This window comes from Cornus florida, unplaced genomic scaffold (assembly GCF_030987335.1).
Source record: "Cornus florida cultivar Cherokee Brave unplaced genomic scaffold, ASM3098733v1 CherokeeBrave_3.0.0_Hap2_Chr10, whole genome shotgun sequence".
Lineage (NCBI taxonomy): Eukaryota > Viridiplantae > Streptophyta > Magnoliopsida > Cornales > Cornaceae > Cornus > Cornus florida.
Genome location: NW_026775580.1, coordinates 65,246,976 through 65,273,572, shown reverse-complemented (window position 1 = coordinate 65,273,572; position 26,597 = coordinate 65,246,976). Strand labels below are relative to the sequence as shown.

The 26,597-nt window shown below is 38.2% G+C and overlaps 1 protein-coding gene across 1 annotated transcript; it reads right to left on the bottom strand.

The window, feature by feature from the left end:
* Positions 1 to 594: 594 nt before the first annotated feature.
* Positions 595 to 3,256, bottom strand: LOC132278826 (subtilisin-like protease SBT3). Its single transcript, XM_059780725.1, has one exon. The coding sequence runs from the start codon at positions 3,128 to 3,130 to the stop codon at positions 827 to 829; it is 2,304 nt and encodes a 767-aa protein (XP_059636708.1). The 5' UTR covers positions 3,131 to 3,256; the 3' UTR covers positions 595 to 826.
* Between the last annotated feature and the right edge of the window lie 23,341 nt (positions 3,257 to 26,597).

Here is a 26,597-nt window from a genome sequence, read left to right as displayed (position 1 = left end):
ATTCTTATATATATTACTCAAGAAAACAAATGATTTGCGTAAAAGGTTTTTTAATTTTTTTAAAATTTCTTTTTATGATAAATTTCTTAAAAATTATTCACACAAACAAACTCTCACATATATGGTCATTTATCAAAGGTGTTTAACTTGAACTTAAAAATCAAGTATTTTGTTAGACACGAAGACTATGACTTATAAAAACTATATGTGTGTGTGTGTGTGTGTGTGTGTGAGAGAGAGAGAGAGAGAGAGAGAGAGAGAATGAAAAAGGTTTAGTGACTAGTATGAAAAAGAAAAGATTGAGAAGAAAAAGTAAATGTTTTAGTTGATTAATAATTCCGGGAAAAAGACTACCTAATGAGATTAGATCAAAGAACCTAGATTATGAAGTGAAGCAAAGAAAAATAAAGAAGAAAAGTCGATTGGAAATTGCTGAAAAAGAAAGAAGAAAAGTTGATCCATCAGAGTGAAAAAAAAAAAAAAAAAAAAAAAAAAATTGAATATGCGTGGAACTCCCACTATAAAAAAATACAGTTTATTTTGTTTTTAGAATACAAATTTGAACTATGAATTAATTTTTCCTTGTGCACATAATTGATATAAATAAATTTTTAAAAGTCAAGAAATGCACAAAACTTTGGATATACATATGTATAGATACACACAACCACTTAGCCATGGTTGGTATGATCTCTTCAGAGATTGAGAATTAGAATCCTACACTTTATTTTCACCATTCAAAATAACTTATTCCTCATGACACACAAACACTTACAATGGCAATTCTCTAGCATCACATATTCACATGCAAAATTCGAACACCAACCTACCCAAAAATATCAGGCGAGGGTGAGACCATTATGGGACTCCTCACAGTATGCTTACCGGCATCTTCTACCCAAATTACAGAACCATATGTTTGGCTTGTACCCTCCAATCCCCTATAACTTATGGTCAACGAATAGCTCTTCTTCGCATACATCTTCTTAAAAATCAGTGTCTTCGGTGAGACTCTGACCACAGAACCCTTTGGTGCTTCAACCTTAGCTCTATAAATGGCCGTGGCGTTGCCAACATTCGTGACAATCCTCTGAAATTTCTGAACCAATTTCTCATTTTCATAACTGTACAACACAATAAAGGATGGGTAATTGAGGTCAGAAGACTGGTTTGAGCAATTGTAACCCTTTGATCTTGTGATGGTGAAGAATTGATTGTCAGTGTAGTTCAGTGAGCATAAGAAATTGACATAGTCCTGTGGAGTAGCATCATAGATAAGACCTGGATCAAGTGATCGGTTAGGATCAACATGACCTGCCCCCATGTCTAGGGGTGAAGCATCGGAATTAAAGCGACTCTGTAGGATGGGATTGCCAGTGTTGTCAAATGGGTTGGCTGTGGTCATCATGGCAGACTTAATAGCAGTTGGACTCCATTTCGGGTGTGCGCCTTTTAGGAGCGCAGCTATGCCGGAAGCATGAGGACACGACATGGATGTCCCGGAGAGCAAATTGTAATCAGTGGACAATCCAATATTAGAGCCAATAGTGGTTGCCGGGTCATTTGGAATCCATGCTGCTAAAACTAATGTCCCCGGTGCCATTAGGTCCGGCTTCAAAATGGTCGGACAGCTCAAGGCGGGACCTCTTGCAGAGTATGAGGCGACAACAGGGGCACGGTTTGTCCCTATTATGGTCTGTTGGAACTTCATGCTCGCTGTTGGTGTATTTCCACTTTCAGCATATTTGATCACGGCTATGGCATCTTTAGAGCTAATCACGACTCCGGGGCTGTAGAAATTTTTGGATCTAAGTACTGCAGGATCATCAGAGATAAATATAGCTGCAGCCACATTGGAACCTGAGACATACTGAGATTGATCATTAAATGCGTCAATGTCACTCTCATCACATATGAGGATGCCATCATTAGGGGCTTCAAACAGCAATTCAGCTGAATTGCATGGTGACAGAGTTTTGTTGTAAATGAGAGGGCGGTCTAACACCAAGGCACTTGCAGGGAATAGGCTCCATCCGGTGATGGTTAAACCATTTCCGAGAGTCAAAGTGCCGGCAAACCACCTGTCGATTGAACCTGCTCCGACGGTCAAGATCCATGGGCTCACATTGCGCACTTGTCCAAGATTCTCGCCCCTATTGCCTGCTGAAGCTGAAACAAGCACACCCTTCTCCATGGCTGCAAAGGAAGCTATGGCAAAAACATCCTCATACAGAGGTATCCCACGTCCGAGAGCCAATGACATCGATATCACGTCAACACCATCAGCTATGGCCTGGTCCATTGCGGCAAGGTAATCAGATTCATAACTTCCTTCGTCCCAACTAACCTTATAGATGGCCAGCCGAGCACCGGGAGCAACCCCTTTTGCTGTCCCCTGTGCATAGCCAAAGTACGAAGCGCCTTCCACAATGTTTCCAGCAGCTGTGGAGGCCGTGTGCGTGCCGTGGCCATCGGTGTCCCTTGCAGAATTCATGCTGATTGTGATGTTTGGATCTGCAGCTAAAACCCCCTTGTTGAAGGATCTAGCTCCAATGAGCTTCAAGTTGCATAATGAGGAATTGAACTCTTGTCCTTCCTCGCACTTACCCTTCCACCTAGAGGGGATTGGGGTCATTCCTTTGTCGTTGAAGCTCTTGCTCTCCGGCCAGACACCGCTGTCGATGACAGCAATGATGACGTCTTTGCCGTAGTGTGAAGCCGGCCATAGGCCGGTGACAGGATTGAGGGAGAGGAATTCAGTGCTGTGGGTGGTTTCAAGTGTGATTTTTCCGTCGCTATAAGCTGAGACAAAACCTGGTGAATTCCTTAGAGTCTCTAGTTCATCTTGAGACAACAGCGCACTAAAACCGTGTAATGCGTTGTCATAAGTGTAGACAAGCTCTGGTTTGGATTGATGACCATTTGATGTTGTGTGGCTGGCTAATTTTATGGAATCAACAGTGGAGGAGTACCAGTGGTGGTGGCTAGGAAAGATTTTGGGCATGTGAGACTTGTCCATGTGGACAATATAGGTGGACCTTCCAAGATAAGCTGATGTAGCCTGGAAGGCCAGAAGACACCATGCAAGAAAGATAAGATGAAGAAGAGGAACCCCATTAATGAGGTTCATTGTTTCCTCCAAAGCTTGAAAATTTTGGTTAGACACTAACTATACCTGTGACTTGGTTTCTATTTTGTATATGTATATATAAACTATACATGACAGTTGAATTTGAGACGAGGGGCGGCTCAAGGAAAGTGGCTCATAATGTACGTGTTAATAATATTTATTTAAGTTGTTGAATTTATCTTTTGTTATCCACTTAGGGTTGGCATTGATGATTGATTTGTGTTCAATCGACAAGCTGTCACCGAAAAATACTAGGCCATACTCTATTTTGTTTCAACTTGTTGGTTTGTCATTCGAGTCAAAGTTGGATGGCTATGGCCTTTGAATGATATGTCGGTCCTGCAATAACTTGGGCCTATATGTCAAGTGTGATTTCTCTATCACTATAAGCTGAGACAAAACCCGGGGAATTCCTTTGAGTCTCTAGTTCATCTTGACCTCCCAACTGATGCTGATCTAGCTTGAAAAACCAGAAGACACCACGCAAGCAAGATCAAATGAAGAAGAGGAACCCCATTAATATATATAAGATAGTCATGGTCCTACATAAAAAATTAATAAATTTAAAACATTGGATTATGCACGCATGGGATTCTTCTGTATACTATTGTTGACCTTTTTTTGTATTCTTTTCATTTCTTTTGCATTCTCTAGGTAGTCAGTCACTTTATTGTTTACACCAATAATGATGAAATTGTGAAGAGCAAGTTAAGACCAAGAGAGGCAGAGACCAACGAAAACCAGAGGGCAAACATAAAAAAAAATTATATCATCTGTACATTCTTCCTCTCTTTCTAAGAGGCCAATGAAGATCAAAGTCTAGTAGGAGATGAAACATCATCAATTCTTTCCATAGGGCTCTCTCTTGGTGTCTCAAGGCATCATTGAAAATTGGGGCTTGATCTTTGCCTTCAGTAAGAAACCCTATTTTGTTTTTGGTGTTTTAATGTTTAGGTATAATGTATCATACTTCTAAGTCTGAAATTGAATTGTATTATAAGTATTGAAGTTCAGACTTCTCTAATAAAAAACAAGTAGCTTTGATTTGATAAGGTTGGAAGTCAAGCTATTTTTCCATGATAGTGTATACGGTGTGTTGTGACATATTGATTATAATTAATTTTGAGTTTAATTTTTATTTATTTTTGTTAAGCGAGTCGATTCTGAGTTTTTAAAATTAAGACGAGTCCGAGTTCAAGTTTAATTTTTTTAACTTGTCACGAGCTGTAAACAAACGAGCCAAACTTGAATAGACCCAAACTCAACTTGGTTCGATTCATTTGCAACCTACTACTGCGGTCAGCATTTTTATAATTACAACTCGAATTATCTTTTATGGGCAAGTGGAATATTTTCACCGAGAATCAGGCTGTCACCAAAACATGTACCTACCATTATCCTGTTTCTTGTTGGCAAACCATTTCAAGTCAAGGTAGGAAGGCTTTGGACCCCACATTGAGCAATTATATTTCAGTCATTTTCACTGTAATAGTTCTGATTATATATATATATATATATATATATATATATATATATATTAAAGTTAAAAGATTTTTTTTTAAAAAAAAATAAGTGGGCCCACCAACAAATTAAATAATAACAAAAGGCCATAAAGCCATCACGCACACACATTCTCTCTCTCTCTGCTGCATCACTCCTCTCGGCAATTTCATTTTTCTTTTTCTTTTTGCAACTTCAAACCTTGATCTAGTTATTTCCTTCGAGAATTTGATAGAATATTGTGAAGCAAAGTTGTAGAGCTCGTCAATTTGATAAGAGTCGATCATCATTTGGCCAAGCCTAAGGATTCCGAAATTAGGGCTTGGATTTGGAGATTTAGAGAGTTTTCAATTCCATTAAGGTAGGGGTGTTCTAATCTACAACTTCGTTCCTTTTTTTTTTTTTTTTTGTGAATTTTCCCCCTTAAATTTGATTCTAAGCATGCTAATTTTGATTACCTAGTTTGTGGTTGTTGTAAGTATGATTAATCAAAGTGATAAGTGTGTTCCAGGTGTTATTTGAATTCATATATATGATTAGTTTCATTACGGTGAATGAGCATACTTAGTGTTGACATATTATATGCCCTATGATTATTTATTTATTTCTTTGAAAAATTGAATGCTATGATTGTAAATAAATAAATAAATAAAATGAATGAATGATTAGAAATTCTTATTAAATTGTGATGATGATGTAAATGGAATGTGTGAAAGCCTATAGTTAAATTGATGATTAGAAGTATGAAGCATTCATGCACCCATCGGGAAGAGAAAAGGGAAAAATGTTTTCAAAACAAAGGAAATAAAGTTTTGGGAAAAGTATTTCTAAAAGTGTTTGTGAAAACTGGACGCCTATGAGGCGCCTAGTGGTCCGTGATGTTGGTGTAGTCTAGAAGGGAAAGTAGTTGAGTTAACTAAGCCGGATGCGACGCCTTGGAGGTGCCTTGTGGTCGTAGATAGTTAACCAACCTTCCTTTTGTTACGCCATGGAGGTGCCTTGGGTCGGACTACACTAACAGTTTGGTTGTTGAAACGGAATTATTTCAGAAATGGGGAGTGACATTTGCATAACATTACACTTCATGACATTGTGGTAAAATTGTGATTGGTTGATATTTGTTACATATTTGTTATTGTGGTTGAGAATGTGTATTTCCCTACGGCATGATCCCGTTCACTATTTATCTATTCATTGCATGGATTCACGGGGACATAAGAAGTGTGTCTTAAACACTTCCTACTGAGCTTATGCTCACTCCATTATTTTAAACATTTTTCAGGATATGGAAAAGAGGTGGCGGATGACGATCCACCACAATTTTAGACGAGCTTGGGGATCTATTTTATTTTTGCTATCTTTTGTATTAGAACTTTAATATTTTGTAAATGTAATCTTAGCTATCTTGTGAAACTTTAGTTTAATTAGTATAATGTTGTAAGTTATGGACTTTTAAATTTTAACTATACTTTTGGACTGTAAATTGATGTAAATAAAGTGTGCCCCTTGTTTGGATGAGATGGAGGAACGGGACTTTTGTATGTATGTAACTATTTTGGGAATGTAATATAATATCTGTATTGTGCGTTTGGACAGGATAAGTTAGATATAAGGCCCAATGAGGCCATTGCATTTATTTTTGTATTTCAACAGGTTGTAGAGGGACTTTTTCTGCAGAGGTCATGCCGAAATTTTATATTTTTTTTAGTATTATTTAGGTATCCTTTTGGGGCGTTACATTCACATTTTTTTTTTTTTTTTTTTTTCAATTCAATAAACCTTAACAAGTGGTCAATAATCTTATGTGGTTTAAAATCAAACCAAATTATTTCGTTTCACTTTCTGATCCAAACATTGAGAAAGTTCTTCAAGTCAGACTTCAGTTGTCAAAACTACAAATGGATTATGACTCCCCCAGTCTTGGCATCCAGTGGAAAGTTCTTTATGAACTCACTCGAGAACCCGAAACTGCTACTGTTCCTACCATTGACTCTAAATTAGTCACTTTGTTCGAACCAAGGCCATTTGACACAATAATTGAGCCTAAACTTCTCAAGTGGACTGATCTTGAAATTCCTAAAACTTGGTTATTTGATAATATCAATTCTGAACCCAAGTTACGAATTACAGAACCAACTGTAGCCACGATTCATGCCTCCGGCTCAAATCTCTATGTTACAAACAAAGCAAAACCACCTCAGCTACAACGCTCAGTTTCTGAGAGAAACCCTGGATGGGAAAGAATCCTTTCCCCACGAATTTCAGTCGATGTACCTCCTTGACGACGATTTACCTGGACAGAAAAAGGCAAAGCTCCTGTTGACCCTAACGTCAATGCTCCCTTTTTGCCTGGTTCAAATCATAAAATGAACTCAGCAAAATTCTTCCATTTTCGCACAGGAAATGATGAAATTTTACTCGCTCCTTCTCAAGGCAAAAAACGCAAGTACACGTATGTCAACGGTATCTTCAATTTCAAAGGATATAAACCATATAGCCTTTGTGTTTTAATTGATACAGGCGCAACCACCAGTTGTTGTCGATTTAATGCCCTACCTTCAGAAAAATGGCAGCAAATGAAACACCCCATTGGTGTTCAAGGCATTGATGCTGAAGCTCCCCTGAATGTTATTCAGTTTAAAGCAAAAGACGTTGCTATCTGGCTTAATGATAAAAAGTTCATTATCCCAAAAATTCTTTGCTTCCCCTATATGCATGGTGATTTCATTCTAGGATGTAACTTTATCTATAGTTACCTTCCTTTGCAGTTAAAAGAAAAAACTATTTCTTTAACTCTAAAAGACCAAACAGTCGTTGAAATCCCAATTCAAGAGAATTTAGCTTCTGTTTGTAATGAAAAGTTCTCTCCACCCAAACGAGATACTGACTTACTAGTCCTAGCTGATACTCATTAGTTATATGCATCTCTACGCCAAAATTTTTCCGATAATCCACTTACCCTGTGGAAAAGAAGTCCTCGATTTTGCAGCCTGAAAACTCAAAAATCAGAATGTTATTATTCGAGTTAAACCAATGATCTACCTTCGAAGAGACATTGATGAATTTGACGCACAACTTCAAGAGCTCCTTGAGAAAAAACTCATTGAACGCACACGCAGTCCACATAGCAGCCCCGCATTTATGGTTAGAAACCATAGTGAACTTAAACGAGGTAAAGCCCGCATGGTCATCAACTATAAACGGCTAAATGAGCATTTGATATTTGATGGTTATTTTATCCCACGCAAAGATGTTCTGATCAATCAAACCCGTGGAGCTAAAATCTTTAGTAAGTTTGATTGTAAAGTAGGCTTTTGGCAGATCAAACTGAGAAAGAAGTCAAAGCCCCTTACGGCGTTCAGTACCCCTCACGGCCACTATCAATGGACCGTTATGCCTTTTGGTCTCAACACAGCACCACAAATCTATCAACGATGGATGGATTCTATCTTTAATGATCTTAAAGATTTTGTTGTTGTTTACATAGATGATATTTTAGTTTTCTCTAAAACTAGAGAAGAACATAAAAAACATCTTCTTTGTCTTTCAGAAAAACTGAAGACTTACGGAATCATCTTATCTCCAACCAAGATAGATGTTGAAAAAGAATCTATTGATTTTCTGGGATTAGTTTTAACCCACAAAGGTATAAAACTACAGGATCATATAATTATTAAGATCCGTGATTTTCCTGACATTATTCAAGATAAAAAGCAACTTCAAAGCTTTTTGGGCATCTTGAATTATGGACGCGCTTTTATTAAAGCGTTAGCTCAAAAGGAACTTCCTTTATTAAAGAAGCTACAGAAAAATGTCACTTTTGAATGGACTGATAGTGATACCACCATTATCCAACAAATCAAAGCTGATTTAGTCCATATCCCTGAAGTTTATTTTCCTCAAACAGGAAATAAACTTATTATTGAAACAGATGCCTCCGAGCTCTGTTGGGGATGTGTTTTAAAAGCCATTCCTAAAGAAAAATGGATTGATGACACTCCGTCCTATCCCATGATCCGAGTTCGTAAAGCTCCAATAACCAAACTCCTTCAAAAAGAAGAGTTAATTTGTGGATACAATTCTGGGAAATTTAAACCCAATGAACAGAATTATATCATTTATGAAAAAGAACTTCTGGCAATAAAATTAGCAATCAAGAGATTTCATATTTACTTAGCACCAGAAGATTTTATTATTCGTACTGATAACCAAGCAGTAAAGGATTTTTTAATCAACAAAAAAAATTGCTTAGATGGAAGACGCTTAAAATGGTTTAATGTTATTGCTCAATATTCTTTTGCTATTGAACATATCAAAGGAACTAACAACTTTCTTGCAGATTTCTTAAGCAGACCTCCAGAAATATCTAACCCCGATATTTCTCTTCCCCTGCCTACAGATGGATGAAAACACTTTTCCACCAAAGGATAAAGATGGTTGGATCACTGTTGCTAAAAAAGCAATATCTAAACCAAGTCCATCACAACCACACAAATGGTTCGTGGTTTTTGCAGGTCACCAGCCTGGCATCTATGAAACCTGGAATGACTGTCACAAACAGCTTCGTTCATTTAATGGTTCTTGCTTTAAAGCTTATGACACGTTTATAGAAGCCCAAACAGTTTTCTATAATGTGGGACAAGCTTCTCAAAAAATGTTTGCCAAAAATCTGGATATTGCAGAAATTAACAATTTCTACGATCCTGGTCTTCCAAACTATCTTTATGATGAAATTAACAATGCTTGGAAAGCATATAAACTCGGTGCAAATAAGAAATTCAGACAACATCTGAGTTCTCTTACAGCCCTCATCGCTGAACAATCAGCCATGACGGATGAGCTTAAAAAGCTTTGCATCCAGATCTGTCTTACTATTGACTGGGAAAAAGATTTTTCTTTTTCACAAATAAATTGTTTTCTAAAACTCGCCCAGTTGGTAGGAGAACAAGATTTTCCACAAAATACGTTTGCAAAAATCAATCGTATCTGTCTTCTTGAAAAAGCAAGAGACCTTTTTCCTCCAGATCACTTTCGCATAATTTATAGAAAAGTTAAAGATCATTATGATATCATTCGATATTATTATGAAACTCTACATGAAGATATCAATACCTTTGATATGCTTTATAATGGCAAACGAGTCCCTATATTTGCCTTTTTTATCATTCCTGGCATAGACTGGTCCATGGAACCCATTGATTGGGGATTTGTAAACAAACTTACTTTCTCTTCTCATGATTCTTATCAAAACTTCCCTGCCATGATAAAATCCATGATTTACAAAGTAAGCAAGCGATGGAACTACAGCCGCCATCTTACCTTTTGGATTTCCAGTTCCATTGGTAGTCGAGAAAAAACTCGATTCTTTCAACCTTATCAAATATGGTATCTCAAACTCACAGCACATGATGAGTACGAGCATAATCGCCTCCTAAATTCAGAAGAACTTGCTACCAGTATTGTTCCCTATTACTTCGAAATTCACAGTTTCTTACATCTACAAGACACTGCTAGACGATTTCTTGATGGTTCTTATTACAATCAAGAACCAGTATTTTATTGTTGTGACGGACGCAGACTCTTTGTCACTACAATCATTTGTTATTATGGCGATGATATGAATAGTGAACACCAGATTCAGACTGCTACAGCGGAATTACACGAGAATTGAAGGTTTACACAAGAAGGAGATTTACAAAGAGGAAACTGATAGATAGATATTACAAGCACAGATACAAAAACAGATACCTAAACCATTCTGGGGCTTTAGTTTAAATAACATTACAAAAGGTAAACAGTTCCGGAGAAGATAAGAGCGAATCTTTTCTTTTACTGTTTGAAAAAGTGAGTGTCGGCAACTTTCACTGTTGATGAATAGCTTGTTGGCAACTTTCGGCTACTTTTGCTTTTGGAAAAAGTAGACATGACGACGTCTTCTTATCGTGTGCTGGATTATTTGCAGTCGGGCAGAGAAGAGTGTCGGCTTATCCTTCCATTGCATTAATGATGTTATGGAGTTCATATTCATCAAGAGGAGGGGTGCTGGCAGGAGACTGTGCATCGGCAATATCCCATTCAAGATTGAGTCGTTCAGCTCCGTCTTTGACACGAGCGGGGATATCCAGTGTAGTCATGCTAACTATTTCTTTTAAAAATGCTGTAGCAGTCTGAATCTGGTGTTCACCATTCATATCATCACCATAATAACAAGTGATTGTAGTGACAAAGAGTCTGTGTCCGTCACAACAATAAAATACTGGTTCTTGATTGTAATAAGAACCATCAAAAAATCGTCTAGCAGTGTCTTGTAGATGTAAGAAACTGTGAATTTCGAAGTAATAGGGAACAATACTGGTAGCAAGTTCTTCTGAATTTAGGAGGCGATTATGCTCGTACTCATCATGTGCTGTGAGTTTGAGATACCATATTTGATAAGGTTGAAAGAATCGAGTTTTTTCTCGACTACCAATGGAACTGGAAATCCAAAAGGTAAGATGGCGGCTGTAGTTCCATCGCTTGCTTACTTTGTAAATCATGGATTTTATCATGGCAGGGAAGTTTTGATAAGAATCATGAGAAGAGAAAGTAAGTTTGTTTACAAATCCCCAATCAATGGGTTCCATGGACCAGTCTATGCCAGGAATGATAAAAAAAGGCAAATTTAGGGACTCGTTTGCCATTATAAAGCATATCAAATGTATTGATATCTTCATGTAGAGTTTCATAATAATATCGAATGATATCATAATGATCTTCAACTTTTCGATAAATTATGCGAAAGTGATCTGGAGGAAAAAAGGTCTCTTGCTTTTTCAAGAAGACAGATACGATTGATTTTTGCAAACGTATTTTGTGGAAAATCTTGTTCTCCTACCAACTGGGCGAGTTTTAGAAAATAATTTATTTGTGAAAGAGAAAAATCTTTTTCCCAGTCAATAGTAAGACAGATCTGGATGCAAAGCTTTTTAAGCTCATCCGTCATGGTTGATTGTTCAGCGATGAGGGCTGTAAGAGAACTCAGATGTTGTCTGAATTTCTTATTTGCACCGAGTTTATATGCTTTCCAAACATTGTTAATTTCATCATAAAGATAGTTTGGAAGACCAGGATCGTAGAAATTGTTAATTTCTGCAATATCCAGATTTTTGGCAAACATTTTTTGAGAAGTTTGTCCCACATTATAGAAAACTGTTTGGGCTTCTATAAACGTGTCATAAGCTTTAAAGCAAGAACCATTAAATGAACGAAGCTGTTTGTGATAGTCATTCCAGGTTTCATAGATGCCAAGCTGGTGACCTGCAAAAACCACGAACCATTTGTGTGGTTGTGATGGACTTGGTTTAGATATTGCTTTTTTAGCAACAGTGATCCAACCATCTTTATCCTTTGGTGGAAAAGTGTTTTCATCCATCTGTAGGCAGGGGAAGAGAAATATCGGGGTTAGATATTTCTAGAGGTCTGCTTAAGAAATCTGCAAGAAAGTTGTTAGTTCCTTTGATATGTTCAATAGCAAAAGAATGTTGAGCAATAACATTAAACCATTTTAAGCGTCTTCCATCTAAGCAATTTTTTTTGTTGATTAAAAAATCCTTTACTGCTTGATTATCAGTACGAATAATAAAATCTTCTGGTGCTAAGTAAATATGAAATCTCTTGATTGCTAATTTTATCGCCAGAAGTTCTTTTTCATAAATGATATAATTCTGTTCATTGGGTTTAAATTTCCCAGAATTGTATCCACAAATTAACTCTTCTTTTTGAAGGAGTTTGGTTATTGGAGCTTTACGAGCTCGGATCATGGGATAGGACGGAGTGTCATCAATCCATTTTTCTTTAGGAATGGCTTTTAAAACACATCCCCAACAGAGCTTGGAGGCATCTGTTTCAAGAATAAGTTTATCTCCTGTTTGAGGAAAATAAACTTCAGGGATATGGACTAAATCAGCTTTGATTTGTTGGATAATGGTGGTATCACTATCAGTCCATTCAAAAAAAAAAAGGGGTGACCTAGGCCATCACCTAAGCTCAAGGCTAGTCCTAGGTTAAGGTTGAACCGTTGAAAATTATTTTAAGCAAAATAAAGCCAATTTTTTCTTTTTAAAGGGAGGTGAGGGATGTAAATCCAATAAAGAATTCTTGTAAAAGTGTGTGAGTATATATCTAAAAAAAAATAAAGACAAGAAGCCAATTTATTGTTCTTTAAAAAGAAACACTTCATCAAGTAAAAAACACGTCTCACTTCATGTAACGGGGACACTCAAGACAATGGTGGTTCACTCAAGACAAGCTCTTGTGTCTTGCCAACTACTTTTTGATTCTAACCCTAGAGATATACAGCTGAAGCTGCACGAGAAACATCTAATTGCCCAGTTCTCCAATTCTGCACTTGCTGAGGAACACTTCATCAAGCAAAAAACAAGGGTTCGATGGCTGAATGAAAGAGATAGTAACACAAGTTTTTTCTTTAAGGTCTACAATTCCAAGTTTAACAAAATTAAAATCACACGTCTCACTTCATGTATTGGGGACACCATTGATACTGAGCCCCTTCTGATTACTGAGGCTATTGCACACTTCCATAATCTATTAGGCAGCTCTCCTCCTTATTTTCCTGGCTCAGATGCACTGCAGCCTTTCATAACAAAATCAGTCCCATCCACATTTCTGCCAATGCTCTATGCAATTCCTACTGACACTGAGATCTAAACATGCTTATTTTCTCTTGGCAAAGATAAGTCTCCAGGACCAGATGGTTATAATGCTCACTTTTATCAAATGGTTTGGCCTGTAATTGGTAAGGATGTGACTAGGGTTATTAGAAACTTCTTTGTCAGTGGAAGATTGCTTAGAGAAGTTAACAATTCCTATATTACATTTGTCCCAAAAATCCCTCATCCTTTAATGATTTTCGACCCATCTCTTGCTGCAATATTATCTATAAATGTATTGCTAAGCTCTTAGCTAATAAACTAAAACAAGTCCTTCCTTCCATTACTGACCCTTGCCAAAATGCCTTTGTGAAGGATAGACATATTGGGGACAGTGTGTTTCTAGTACAAGAGCTTTTATATGGCTATCATAGGCACCTCTCCCCCCTAGATGTGCAATGAAAATTGATTTGAGAAAAGCATTTGACTAACTTGGGTGTGATTTTGTGTTGAGTACTTTGGGTCTACTTGGTTTCCCTCCCCTGTTCATTAAGTGGATTAGAGCCTGTATTACTTCCCCATCATTCACTGTATCCATAAATAGGGAATTCCATGGTCATTTTCAAGGTGTAAAGGGGCTAAGACAGGGCGATCCTATCTCATTCCTGCTCTTTGTGGTGGTCATGGATGTCCTATCATCTATCATCAAAAGTTTCATTACTGATAAACCAGATTTCAAATACCATTCAAGGTGCAGGAAATTGGCCATTTCCCACCTCATTTTTGTAGATGATCTTCTTTTGTTTTCCCATGGGGATCTCTCATCTATCCTTCTTTGTTTTTGGAATGAATGGGATACTAATTGATGGCATTAAGGCCTTTGTAGGGTTTGATTGTGGCTCACTACCCATAAGGTATTTAGGAGTTCCGTTAATCTCAACTAGACTCAGTACAAATGACTACAGAGGATTGGTGGAAAGGATCACAAGCAAGATTAACCACTGGTCTACCAACTTCCTTTCATATGCTGGCAGGATCCAATTAATTCAATTAGTACTTTACAATATGATTAATTACGGTCTAGCCTCTTCGTCCTTCCCATGACAGTGATCACGAAGATCCATAAACTCATACGGAGTACTGATTTTAAGCACACAGTGGCTAAGTTCTATTGGGAAGCATGTTGTCAGCCTAATAAATGTGGGGGGCTTGGTTTTAGATGCTTGGAGGTGGCAAATAGAGCAGCTGCCTTTAGGCATATTTGCACTCTTCTTTCCAAAAGAATAGACAACCTCTGGGCTCAATGGGTGAGGGTACAACTTATTAGAGGCAGATGTTTTTGGACTATCCCATAGTCTTGCTCAAGCAACTGGAAGAAAATCCTACAACTAAGAGGACTAGCTAGGACCATGATAAAGAGGAAAGTTGGGGATGGAACTACAACCTTTTTTTGGGAGGACAATTGGCTACCTAACGGACCTCTATCTCGAAGAGTCTTTGGAGAGTTCATTGCACACTCTCTAATACCACTGTAACGACCCAAAAAGATACCAGTTGACGGTACCAAAAATTCGGCATGACCTCTACAGAAAAGTCCTACTACAACCTACTGAAATGCATATAAAATGCAATGGCCTCACTTGGCCTTAAAACTAATCTATCATGTTCCAACGCACAATACAAATACTATACAACATTCTCAAAATCAACAATGTATATTTAAAAAGAGTCACGTTGCTCCAATTCATATGGAAACACCAGTCCACTACCTAGTCCAATAATCATTCCCAAAGAACACGCTTTAATTACATCAAGCTACAGTCCATAAAAAAATAGCTGAAATTAAAAGTCAGTAATTTACAACATTATACAAATTATACTAAAGATAGACAAAATAGTCAAGATTACATTTACAAAATATTAAAATTCTAATACAAAAGATAGCAAAATATAGATCTTCAATCCTGTTTAAACTTGTGGTGGATAGCCATCCGTCTTCTCTTTCCCATGTCTTGAAAATATTAAAGTAATGGAGTGAGCCAGCCGCTCAATAGCAAATGTCTAAGACACACCTCTTACGACCCCATGAACCCACAAAAGGAATAGAATACAAGTGAACAGGATCATGTCTCGGGAAGCAAGTAAAACAGTAAAAATATCAACAAATACATATACAAGTCATCCGATTACCAAGTATACACTATATGCCAATGATATACCATGCCATAAAATATCGCTCCCCATTTTCGAAACAATACCATTTCAACTTTCCAAACCGCTAGTGCAATCCGACCCAAGGCGGTTCCAAGGCGTCACGAGAGGAGGATTGGTTAACTATCCACGACCACAAGGCAACTCCAAGACGTCCTATCCAGCCTAGGTAGCTTAACAACGCTAGGGTCACTCCCTAGTCTCCTCTAGACCACACTAATGTCACAGACCACTAGGCGACTCCTAGGCGTCTTGGTTTTCACAAACACTTTTCAAAAACTTTTTCCCCCAAAACAAATTTTTTTTTTTTTTTTGCTTTTCAAAAACACTTTTCCCTTTTTCCTTTCCCAATGAAATACATGAATGTTCCATGCTACACAATTTCAATATTAACAATGAAATCTCATGTAAATCAATAATTCTCAACAATATACACATACCTCATACTTAAATAAAAATTTAAACATATTGAACAAATCAAGGAATAAATTGAATATATTTTCATTACATCAACTCAAGGAACATGTAATTGAGCCAACTATTCACATAATTCACATTTTCATATAAAACACTAAACACTATAGGTCAAATAATCAAATTAAATATGTTTGTAAGCAAATTTAAGGGGAAAAATTCACAAGGATTAAAGAAATTGTGGGTTATAACACCCCTACCTCAATTAGAAGAAAAAGCCCCAAATTGCACCCAATTTTTGAAAATCAAAATTTGCTCCAAACTAGAAATTGCTCAGATCAAAACAAAGGTTTCGATGCGCTCATCAACTTTAATTTAAGTGACAAAATCAAATTTTCAAAGGCTTGTGGTAAATCTAAGCTTAGAGGCTGAAGAAAAAGAAAAGAAAAAAAAAAAGAAAAGAAAATGGAAACTAGGAGAGAGCTGTGCGTGAATGAGAGAATGAGGAAAATGGCATTTGATGACCATTTGGTCATTCCAAATGACTAAATATAAGTGGTGGGTCCCACAGCCTATAATTATCGTTTTTAAATTTATAATATATATATGTATATATATATACTAAACATATTACAACCACCTAATTAAACATATAACCATGTAATTAATCATAAAATAATAGTGTACGAAATGCAATAAGCCCAAAAAATAATCCCCGTGTGCTATAACTCCGATTGTAGGTCGCACCTGGGACCTCCCAGTCCGAAAAATAAAAAAATGTTGAAATGACAACCAATGCATTTCCAAGAGTCCTGAACTCAAGGAAATGTCCCAATCGACACTCTGACACACCCGGTACACCCCACGGTATCCGGCACGCAAAATGAGATAAGACGAAAATACCCTCGAAAAATCAGAAAATTCCAGAAAAATTGAAAATGACAAAAATCGGAAATATTACAACCATCTAGTGAAAAGCTTTCTTTGTTCATCCATGATGGACATTGGTCCTTCCCACAGCCCATTGTTGATCAATTTCCTGAGCTTACTAGCATTCACCCACCCACTATGACTGGTGATAGCTCTGCCTGGATCCCATCACAAATAGGAGATTTTTCACTTAGCCACACAATGGGATGGCTTGAGACACAGCGACAGGCGAAACCTTGGAGTCACCTAATCTGGAACACATTTTCTATCCCAAGATGTAAGTTTTCTCTCTGGCTTGCAGTGCAGAAGAGGTTACCCACACTTGATAAAAGCAGCATGAGGTCCTTTGCAGGCCCAAGAACCTGTCACCTATGCAGCCTGGTAAATGAATCACATAATCATCTCTTCTTTGCATGCATTTTTACCAGACCAATTTGGATTACACTTCAACAAAAATGTCGATTTCATTCGCCCCCCTCATCTTAGGCTGATCTAGTTGAATGGACAATAGCACGATAGTCAAATAGGGACTTGAGGTCCTCGGTAAACAAGCTCATGCTCTCTACCACTATCAATAGGATCTGGATGGAACGCAATAACAGACTTTTTAAGAACAAAAAATCTGCACAGATCATGGTTTTCAGGCAAATCAATGACATGATTCGATCGAAATTGCTTACCATAACAGTCAAAGACTCATTGCTCACAAAACGGCTGAAACTAAACAGAGATCTGCCGTCATTCATTAGGCCACCACCAGAGCCATTGGATCACGCCAATTAGGGTTCTGAATCCTAATTTCTGTTCTCACTGAATAATTGTATCATTTAGACATGTATAGTGTAGGGTTTGCTATTGGCTTATTTAAACTCCAAATGATTTCAACATTTTTTTCATGTGGGACAAGCATTTCCCACATTTTGCATACATATTTAGGCTTATCAAACACATCACTTTGGACCTAATTTCTCATTCACCCAGAAACAAATTTGAAAAAATAAATATACCACATTCATCTCCTTGTGGAGAAGAACACGTTTGTCTATAAATCCGCAAAAAGTTCTTAACAGAATCTACTTCAAATTTCATCGAAAGTATCTGTTTTGTATGTCCCGTTTCCAATACATATGAATCAAGAAATCAAATGATTCGAGTAAAAGGATTTTTTTTTTTTTTTTAAAAAAACATTTCTTTCTACTGAGAAATTTCTTAAAAATTATTCACACACACAAACTCTCACATATATATGGTCATTTGTCAAAGTAGTTTTACTTGGACTTAAAAATCAAGTATCTTGTTATATATGAAGACTATGACTTATAAAAACGATATATATGTGTGTGTGTGTGTGTGTGTGTGTGTGTGTGAGAGAGAGAGAGAGAGGGGGGGGGGGTTATTTGACTAGTATCAAAAAGAAAAGACTATCAAATGCTATTAGATCAAAGAACCTAGATTATGAAGTGAAGCAAAGAAAAATAAAGAAGAAATTCGAAAGGAAATTGCTGACAAAGAAAGAAGAAAAGTTGATCCATCAGAGTGAAAAAAAGGAAAAAGAAAAAAAGAGAAGTATAAAAAAAATGAATATCTGTAGAACTCCCACTTTCAAATATAGTTTATTTTGCTTTTAGAATACAAATTTGAACTATGAATTAATTTTTCCTTGTGCACATAATTGGTATAAATTAATTTTTGAAAGTCAAGAAATGCACAAAACTTTGGATGTATATATATAGATACACACAAAACATTGGATATGTATATATACACAAAACCACTTAACCATGGTTCGTATGATCTTTTCAGAGATTGAGAATTAGAATCTTAAACTTTATTTTTACCATTCAAAATAATTTATTCCTCGTGACACAAACACACTTACAATGGCAATTCTCTATCATCACATGCAAAATTCAAACACCAACCTACTCAATTCTCAAAAATACTAGGTGACCGGGTAGCCTCTTTACAAGGGTCGCGATACCAAGTCAAGCTTGAAAAGTTGTGAATTTAGGAGGTGGCCAAGTTTTACATTTATAGAAAGCCACTACTACCTTTCTCTATATAAAATATAGATAGGGCGAGTAGGGATCGTCCCAAGGGATTAGATGGTGTATCGAATTGTGAAACTATGGTAATTAGGGTTAGTAGGTCGAGTGATCACACAATTGATTGGTTGGTTGATTAAGCTAAATTGAATTCAACTAAATAAAATAATATGAAGTAAACAAGAGAGAGAGAGGTCTTGGGGTGTAGAGGTCACCACCAAGCAATACTTTTCTATACCACTAACAAGTGATCAATTGAGGGTAATGGATGTGTTGCAATATGATAAGGGTGTGTGTGCATTAGGTTGATTCAATTAGCAAGGATGACAAATCAAGCAAGTATTGTCTAAACATCATGTGAAGAGCACAATATATCTAAACAATAGAGCATATATTGTCTAGACAACATGGGGATAGCACAATAGATCAAAACAAGTCATTAATCCTTCATTAAGCTCACAATCCACATACAACACAATATTAGAGGAACATGCCATTTGGGCTCACAAGCATGGAACATCAAACATCAAGAGTAGATTGTCCTCCCATCTAACATTACACTACCACTACACTAAATCTACACTACTAGCATGAAAATAAAGCTATCTAGACTAGGGGAGAGGCACAAACCATCAAGAATAGGCATAAACCATCAAATGAACCAAAATAGCATTCATTAAGCATATCATCTTGATAATCTCTAGATCTATAGCATCAATACACATAGACATGCATCAAAAACACTAAATCTAGAGATAAGCACATGAATATCCTACTCTAGCATACATAGACATATGGATAGAATAGAATAGTCAATTGGAAGCATTAAACCATACAAACCATGAAATAATCAAGATTTATATATATATGAATATCAAGATGTATCATACAACACTAATCCCTCAATAATACATAAGATTAGAGTATAGAAAGCATGCTTGGGGCTAACTCTAGCCCCAAGAGGATGTCTAGCTACTCATGATGATGAAGCTCCAACCCTCAAGGGCTAAATCCATGGTAAAAATCTGCTCCTTGATGATGAAGGTCTCCTCCAAAGGTTGCTCTAGCTTCCTCCCTTCTTCCTCTCCAAGAATAGCCTCCAAGATGATTTTTAATGTGTGACAAGAGACTCCCTCAAAAAGTGTATCATATTCCTTATATAGGTAGGTCAAATACACCCCATGATGAGCTGCGGTCGTGTAAGGCATATTCTCCAATGATTGGATGAAGGACGGAATAAATGAGCTGGACTTTAACTTTTTCTCGCTGGAGGAAGTTCGATCGATCGAACCTTAACTTGGATCGATCGAAGTGGTCTGACTCCTCCGGATAATGACAAGGCTGGGATATTTTCAAGATATTTATGGGGAAAAAGACAAAAGTGGTTGGTAGGCGTACAGGTGTGGATAAGATCAATCATTTGAATAGGACAAAATAGGGTTCGATCGATCGAAGGTGATGTTAGATCGATCAAACTTGGAATTTCAGCAAAGGCCAAGGTTGGATCTATCGAGAAGTACTGTGATCGATCATAGATGTTCGATCGATCGAACTCTAAGTTGGATCGATCGAACTTTTCAGCTGCACAACTTGATTCATTTTTGCTCCTTTCTTTCTCCACTTTGCTCCCTCCTTTGGTTTATCTCAGGATTGCTTCAATTAAGCTCTTATTTGGCTGAGTTAGCTCAATTTTGGGATTAGTGCCTGAAAATATAAATAACACGTAAAAAGTCTAAAACGGCAAAGTAAGATAGATAAAGGTACTAGAATGCTTAAGCTTAACGGGTTTAAATACGCACTTTTCAGTGCTCATCACACCCCCAAACTTAAATATTGCTAGTCCTTATCAATGAACTAAGAAGTAAAGGAATGAAATAAATAACTATACAAGTATAAACTGGAAAAGCAAGTAAAATGATAACACCATTTTCGTAGGGAACACGGTTGCATTTAGCATATGCAACAAGCCTTTTAAACCCCTAGGTTACCCCTAGTGGACGAGTAAAGTCTCGTGAGGGTTTCCAGAAATGGTACCCACAAACATTAAGCTCATTCTTTCAAAAGAGGCACCAATATTGCAAACAAGCATTGGGAGAAAACTACCTCAAGTATGCAATTTTTCAACCGTTTCTAAGCAATCTCCCAAAATTTCAATATCAAGCAAGCAAGTATGGTCCTCCACATATCAAGAAAATGATCATGAAAATCGAAACAAGTCTAGAATCCATGTGAGAGGTCCGGCATCAAGTGTCTTGCTATCTTAGCCAACTAGAGAAGTAATCGCATCCTTACCCTCAACTAGCACACAAATCTAGTACCGATCATCAAGATAAGAGAGTGGACCTTTTATTAAAGCTTTATTGTTCTAGGTGCGCTTATTCTTTTCACTCTTTTTTTTTTATTTTTTTTTATTGAGGATCAAAGATGGAAATATTGTGCAATGTGTTGATCTCTTAAGCTTTCTAGAAGATTCATGTAGCGAGCTTTAGTTCAATGACTCCCAAACCAGATGGCTTTAGGGCATTAGGTGTTAAGATACCCCAACGGACTTATAAACTCAAATCAACTAGGCTACAAATCAAGACTTAAACCATCTAATCATTTCCCACTTCTTGCCTTTTGGGAGAAGTCCTCACTTTTATTGCTTTTGCAACTCTCTTTTTTTTTTTTTTTTTTTCAATTATTAACCTAGAGTTTGGGCCCTCCACCTTTCGGCGTGAGAAGTTCACTGCTTAATGAGGCAAGAATCCTGGCTACTCAATGAAAAGGGGTTGTTATCCACCTTTATCAAGAATGAAAGCTTTCAATGCACTACTAGCCCAATTGGGATATAAGCAATTCAATAATCAACAAAGCATGTACCCCATAATTGAATGCTAGCGTACGCCGGTGCTAGTGTAGAATCCTAGAATGAATCTCAAAACAATCACAGAATCAAGATGATGTGGACCACAAGTGCAAGCATGATATTAATTTTTTTTTTTTTTTTTTTGAAACATTTACTCCTAAATGGCATTCAAAAGGCATACAAGGAGTATTGGACTCTCAAGTCAAGCAATTTTTAAATTTTAAGCAATATAGTCCTCAAAAGATCAAAATCATAGCTAGAAATGGACCAAGTATAGAAATATCCCTTAAATACACAAGACATGCTCAAAATTTGAATTTTAAAGCAACACTGAAACATACACCAATACCCCCAAACTTAAACTGCACATTGTCCTCAATGTGTGAAGAGAACAGAGAATAAAGGAAAGAGTATACCAGTGCTGTAGACATGAATGATCGGGATAGAAGTATCCAAAGTGGGTGGCACGGCCCCCCCAAACTTGGGATAAACTGTGGTCCTGAAAAGTTTGCACTCGTATAAACTCATTAGATAACAAAGTAGGATAATCAATGCATAGTGGACATGCAAGTGTAAAATGGGATAAATAGACAATAGAGATAGAGGTGTAAGAGTGGTCCTGAAAAATTGGGCAGCACTCTCTCACTGAAGTCACTGTGGTGTACCTGATGGAGTCAAACACACAAATATGAGATACTAAGAGACATCCATAATCAAAAAGCAATATATAGAGAATATAAAGTGCAGGTACATCAATAAAATAATAAAGCCGACAGACTGGCCGTAAAGTATAATACAGTAACAGTGACAGTATAATACAGATCCAGAATAAAAGAAATGAAAGCATAGAACAACTGGAAGTGGAGTCTCAGGAGACCTGATCGTGAAGATCTGCAGTGGTTGGAGGTGCGGGTGCAGGTGCAGGGAGTCGGCTGGAGAGATCGGCAAAGCAAGCCATGACATCCGCCCTGAAAGAGGTGAACTCAGCTCGGTGGGCAATGATGTCGGCTCGCACGGCTGCTACGTCCTCCTCCAATGTTTGCAAGCGTGCTCCGAATCCGGGAGTGGGAACTGGAGACTCAAGCATAGATGCCTCTGAAGAAGACTCCCGAACTCGCTCCTGAGCAGCGGCTCTATCACTGGTATCATCGGCATCAGCATCATCTGCAGCATCGGCATACTCCTCCACAGGTCGCTCCAGGTCAATGTTCGTGCGATCGGCAGCCGGACCGACTGGTGCGTGGTCCGCTGCGATATCTGCTGCTGCTGGAGGTGCCGGCTGTGCCTGGGCTGCCTCCTCCTCCTCTAGTTCAGCTGCTTCCTCTACAGCTGGCTCCTGAAGACTCCGAATAAGAGCATTGTAGCTCTTCTTCCAGTCGCTCCTCCCATAGAAACTGGACCGTGCAAGGGGCTCCTCATCTGGGGGAACTCTGTAGCGCTGGTCAAGAAAGATCTGCATGATGAGGTGTCCGAAGGGCAGGACCTTGGACCGCTTAGGGTCCTCCCTGGAAATGAAAGAATCATACAGCAACCTCATCACACTCCAGATGAGAACTGGGATAGATACCCAGTAGCCCGTGTAAAAAGCGTAAAGAGCTGTCAAGTAGTCATAACGCCTTTAGATCTTGTGGCCCGCCATGTAAATGTTCTGGAAGAGAACTGTGTCGATGAACCAGAGGTCGTCAGGCAAGAAGGTCCTGGTGGCAAATGTTTGACCACCGGCATGATGGCCTGTCAAGGAGACAGCCATGTCAGAAAATGAAGGCCTATGCAGCCTCGGGTATGTCTCTGTAAGCTCAGGTGGACACCGGTGTGGGCACTGGCAAGCACGGGCCAGAGTGTCAACTGTGATGACAATCTCGTGGCCGTCCACTGTAGTGATCATCTCCGCCGTAGATCGTGGCGAGGGCCGGAGATGCTGAAAGAATAGCCGCACCAGTCGCGGGTATACAAGGCCGGTGACTGGGGCAAGGATGGCTGAGAAGCCCCGCTGCATGATATCCTAATAGCCAGACCGGGTCAAGATAGACTCGGAGAAGTACTCAGTATCGAAGTACGACTCCTGAGCCACGGTCATGGCTGTATATCTCGGCAGCAACTGGTCACGGCGCTGAGCCGGTAGAAGTGGCTGCGGTGATGGCATGGCGGCTGCATCTGCCTGATGGCGCGCAGGAGAATGTGATGGTGTGAAGGCTGGAGGAGCCTGGGATATAGATGGCACGTGGTCAGCTCCCTCCTCAGCCTCGTGGGATGGGGACTGAGGGAGAGTAGCCTGTGCGGGCTCCTCCTGAGCATGAGATGGCTCTGCAACCATCTCTATCCTGGGCCGTATATGTCTGCGGGGTCGCTGTGGCCCCGAAGATCGCCTGGCTACTGTCTTGAACCGCGGAGGCATGATCTGTAAAAAGACAAGAAAATTTCAATATATAAGTCAATGCCAGATATACAAGAATTTAAATGCATAATAGAAACATGTATGTCAAATAAGATAGACAAAATATGGATGACATGAATCTATGATAATGATGAAATATGAGTCATGCTAAGCAATGTAGGTATGAAATGCATCTAATGTGGAATATCACAGGCATTGTGCATATAAAGATAGCATGAAGAAGACACAAGATGAATGGAGTGTGTATGTGTGATCCTTGAAAGTTCGATCGATCACAGAAAATTTTAGATCGATCGAAGTGAAAAATGTTCAAAAGTTGGATCGATCGAAGTGAATTGGATCAATCCAACACTTGGATCGATCGAAGCATGAAAGTGCACAAGATTGGATCGATCAAAGGTAGTGAAATGAAGTTCACTACTTCGATCGATCGAAGCACAAGTTCGATTGATCGAACTGTGCGAATGCCGAATTTGAAAAGTCGCGGATCTGTGAGATCTAGAGTACGGGGCCCACACAAACGTGTTTGTGGGCCCATCTACACACCATTCATACAATCAACAACACCCAAACACTCCCCAACTTCAAATCAAATCAAAAATCCCCATTTTGGTTCGGCCGAATGCATATGTATATGTATTTCATGTAACAGGAAATTCAAGCTTCAATAATGAACGATTTACACATTTATAACATGATTCAACATAGAAAATCAAGAGACCTTAAAATCAAGAGATGGGATCGTGGCTTACCTCCAAATGATGAGAGAAATTAAGCTAGAGAGAGAGATGTGAAATCCAAGTGAAAATGGAGAATCAATGGTTGCTACGGCATTTTAAAATCCTCACATAGTTCGATCGATCGAATCCGAACTTGGATCGATCAAACTATTTGCTTTCCCAACTATTTATTTTATTATTATTATTTTTTTATTTTTTTTTTAATTTTGAAAAATCAAAGGAAATTAAATTAATGAGATGCAAATTTCGATCGATCGAAGAGGATAAAGAATGTACAAGTTTAAGGGCTCAAGAGTTGACACGTGTTGGCACCTTGGATCGATCGAACTTGGAATTCGATCGATCGAACATGAAAAATTTTGAAAAGTCCCGAGAACATACATTTTTGAAAAATGGATGAGGCCTGAAAATTTTTCTAAGTGTTGGGACTCATGATCGATCGAACCACATGTTGGATCGATCGAAAGGTAGTTCGATCGATCGAAATGTTTTACGATCGATCGAACTTTTGAAAATTTGGAGATCCCGAGAGCATGCATTTTGGAATTTGGATGCAGGTCCAAAATTTTTCTAAGTGTTGCGTGCAAAATGAGAGCTGGATCGATCGAGTCCATAGTTGGATCGATCGAAACAATGTTCGATCGATCGAACCAAAACTTGGATTGATCGAAATTATGCCTAAATGCTCAAAATGACTTGAATGCTCATGCAATCCCTTACTCAGTTCCTTCCAATGTATATGAACCACAAAAATAGTATCTAGACTTCGCAAGAATCAAAATGCAAGATAGAAATGAGGGAGGAATAGGGTTTTGACATCCTATGAGTTTCGGTGCTAGTCTTTAACGTCTCTAGCAAGACCTAAGGTTCTTTTAACCCGGATCAAAGATCTTGCAATGCATCCCCTCCTTTTTGGGATGAGAGATGTTTCGAGTCACTCCCAACAAATGGTTCTTGGAAGAACTTGTTGGGGTAAACTCAAAAGACGTCTTGAGTTCCTTGTCAAAACTTTCCTTGGGCTTCCACGCCCTTTCACAACAAGAGTTCGAAATCACTTTTCTTGCATGCAATGCTGAAGATGAAGATGAAGGCTTTGAAACATTGTTCATACACAAAAGCTCATTCCTTTCACAAGCAAGATCATGATATTCCTCTACCACATTAACCTCTTCCTCATATTTGTCAAATGGATTGGGTGTGGGGTTAAAGATGTTCAACTTCACTCTCATGTGCCCAAAAGAAATCTTCATTATCCCCATCCTATAATTTATGTTGGCATTTGAGGTTGCCAAGAAAGGACGGCCAAAGATAACCGGAATTTGGTTCTTTGGATTGGGCACCGGTTCCGTGTCAATGACGACAAAGTCAACCTGGAAGAAGAACTTATCAATCTTAATCAACACATCCTCAATTATCCCCCTAGGCTTCTTAATGGATCGGTCGGCAAGTTGTAAAACCACCGACGTCAGTTTCAATTCACTTAGGCCCAATTTGACATAAACCGAATAGGGAAGAAGGTTAACACTAGCCCCTAAGTCAAAAAGTGCCCGGTTGATGACATGTTCACCAATGATATAAGATGTTGTAGGTGCACCGGGGTCCTTAAACTTTGGCAAAGTGTTGTGTTGTAGAATGGAACTCACTTGTTCGGTTAAGACCACTTTCTTTGATGTTTGGCTCTTATTCTTCCGCTTTTGGGTGCATAAGTCCTTCAAGAATTTGGCATAAGCCGGAAT

Coding starts and splice junctions, on each gene's coding strand:
- LOC132278826 (XM_059780725.1), bottom strand. CDS start 3,130: ATGAACCTCATTAATGGGGTTCCTCTTCTTCATCTTATCTTTCTTGCA.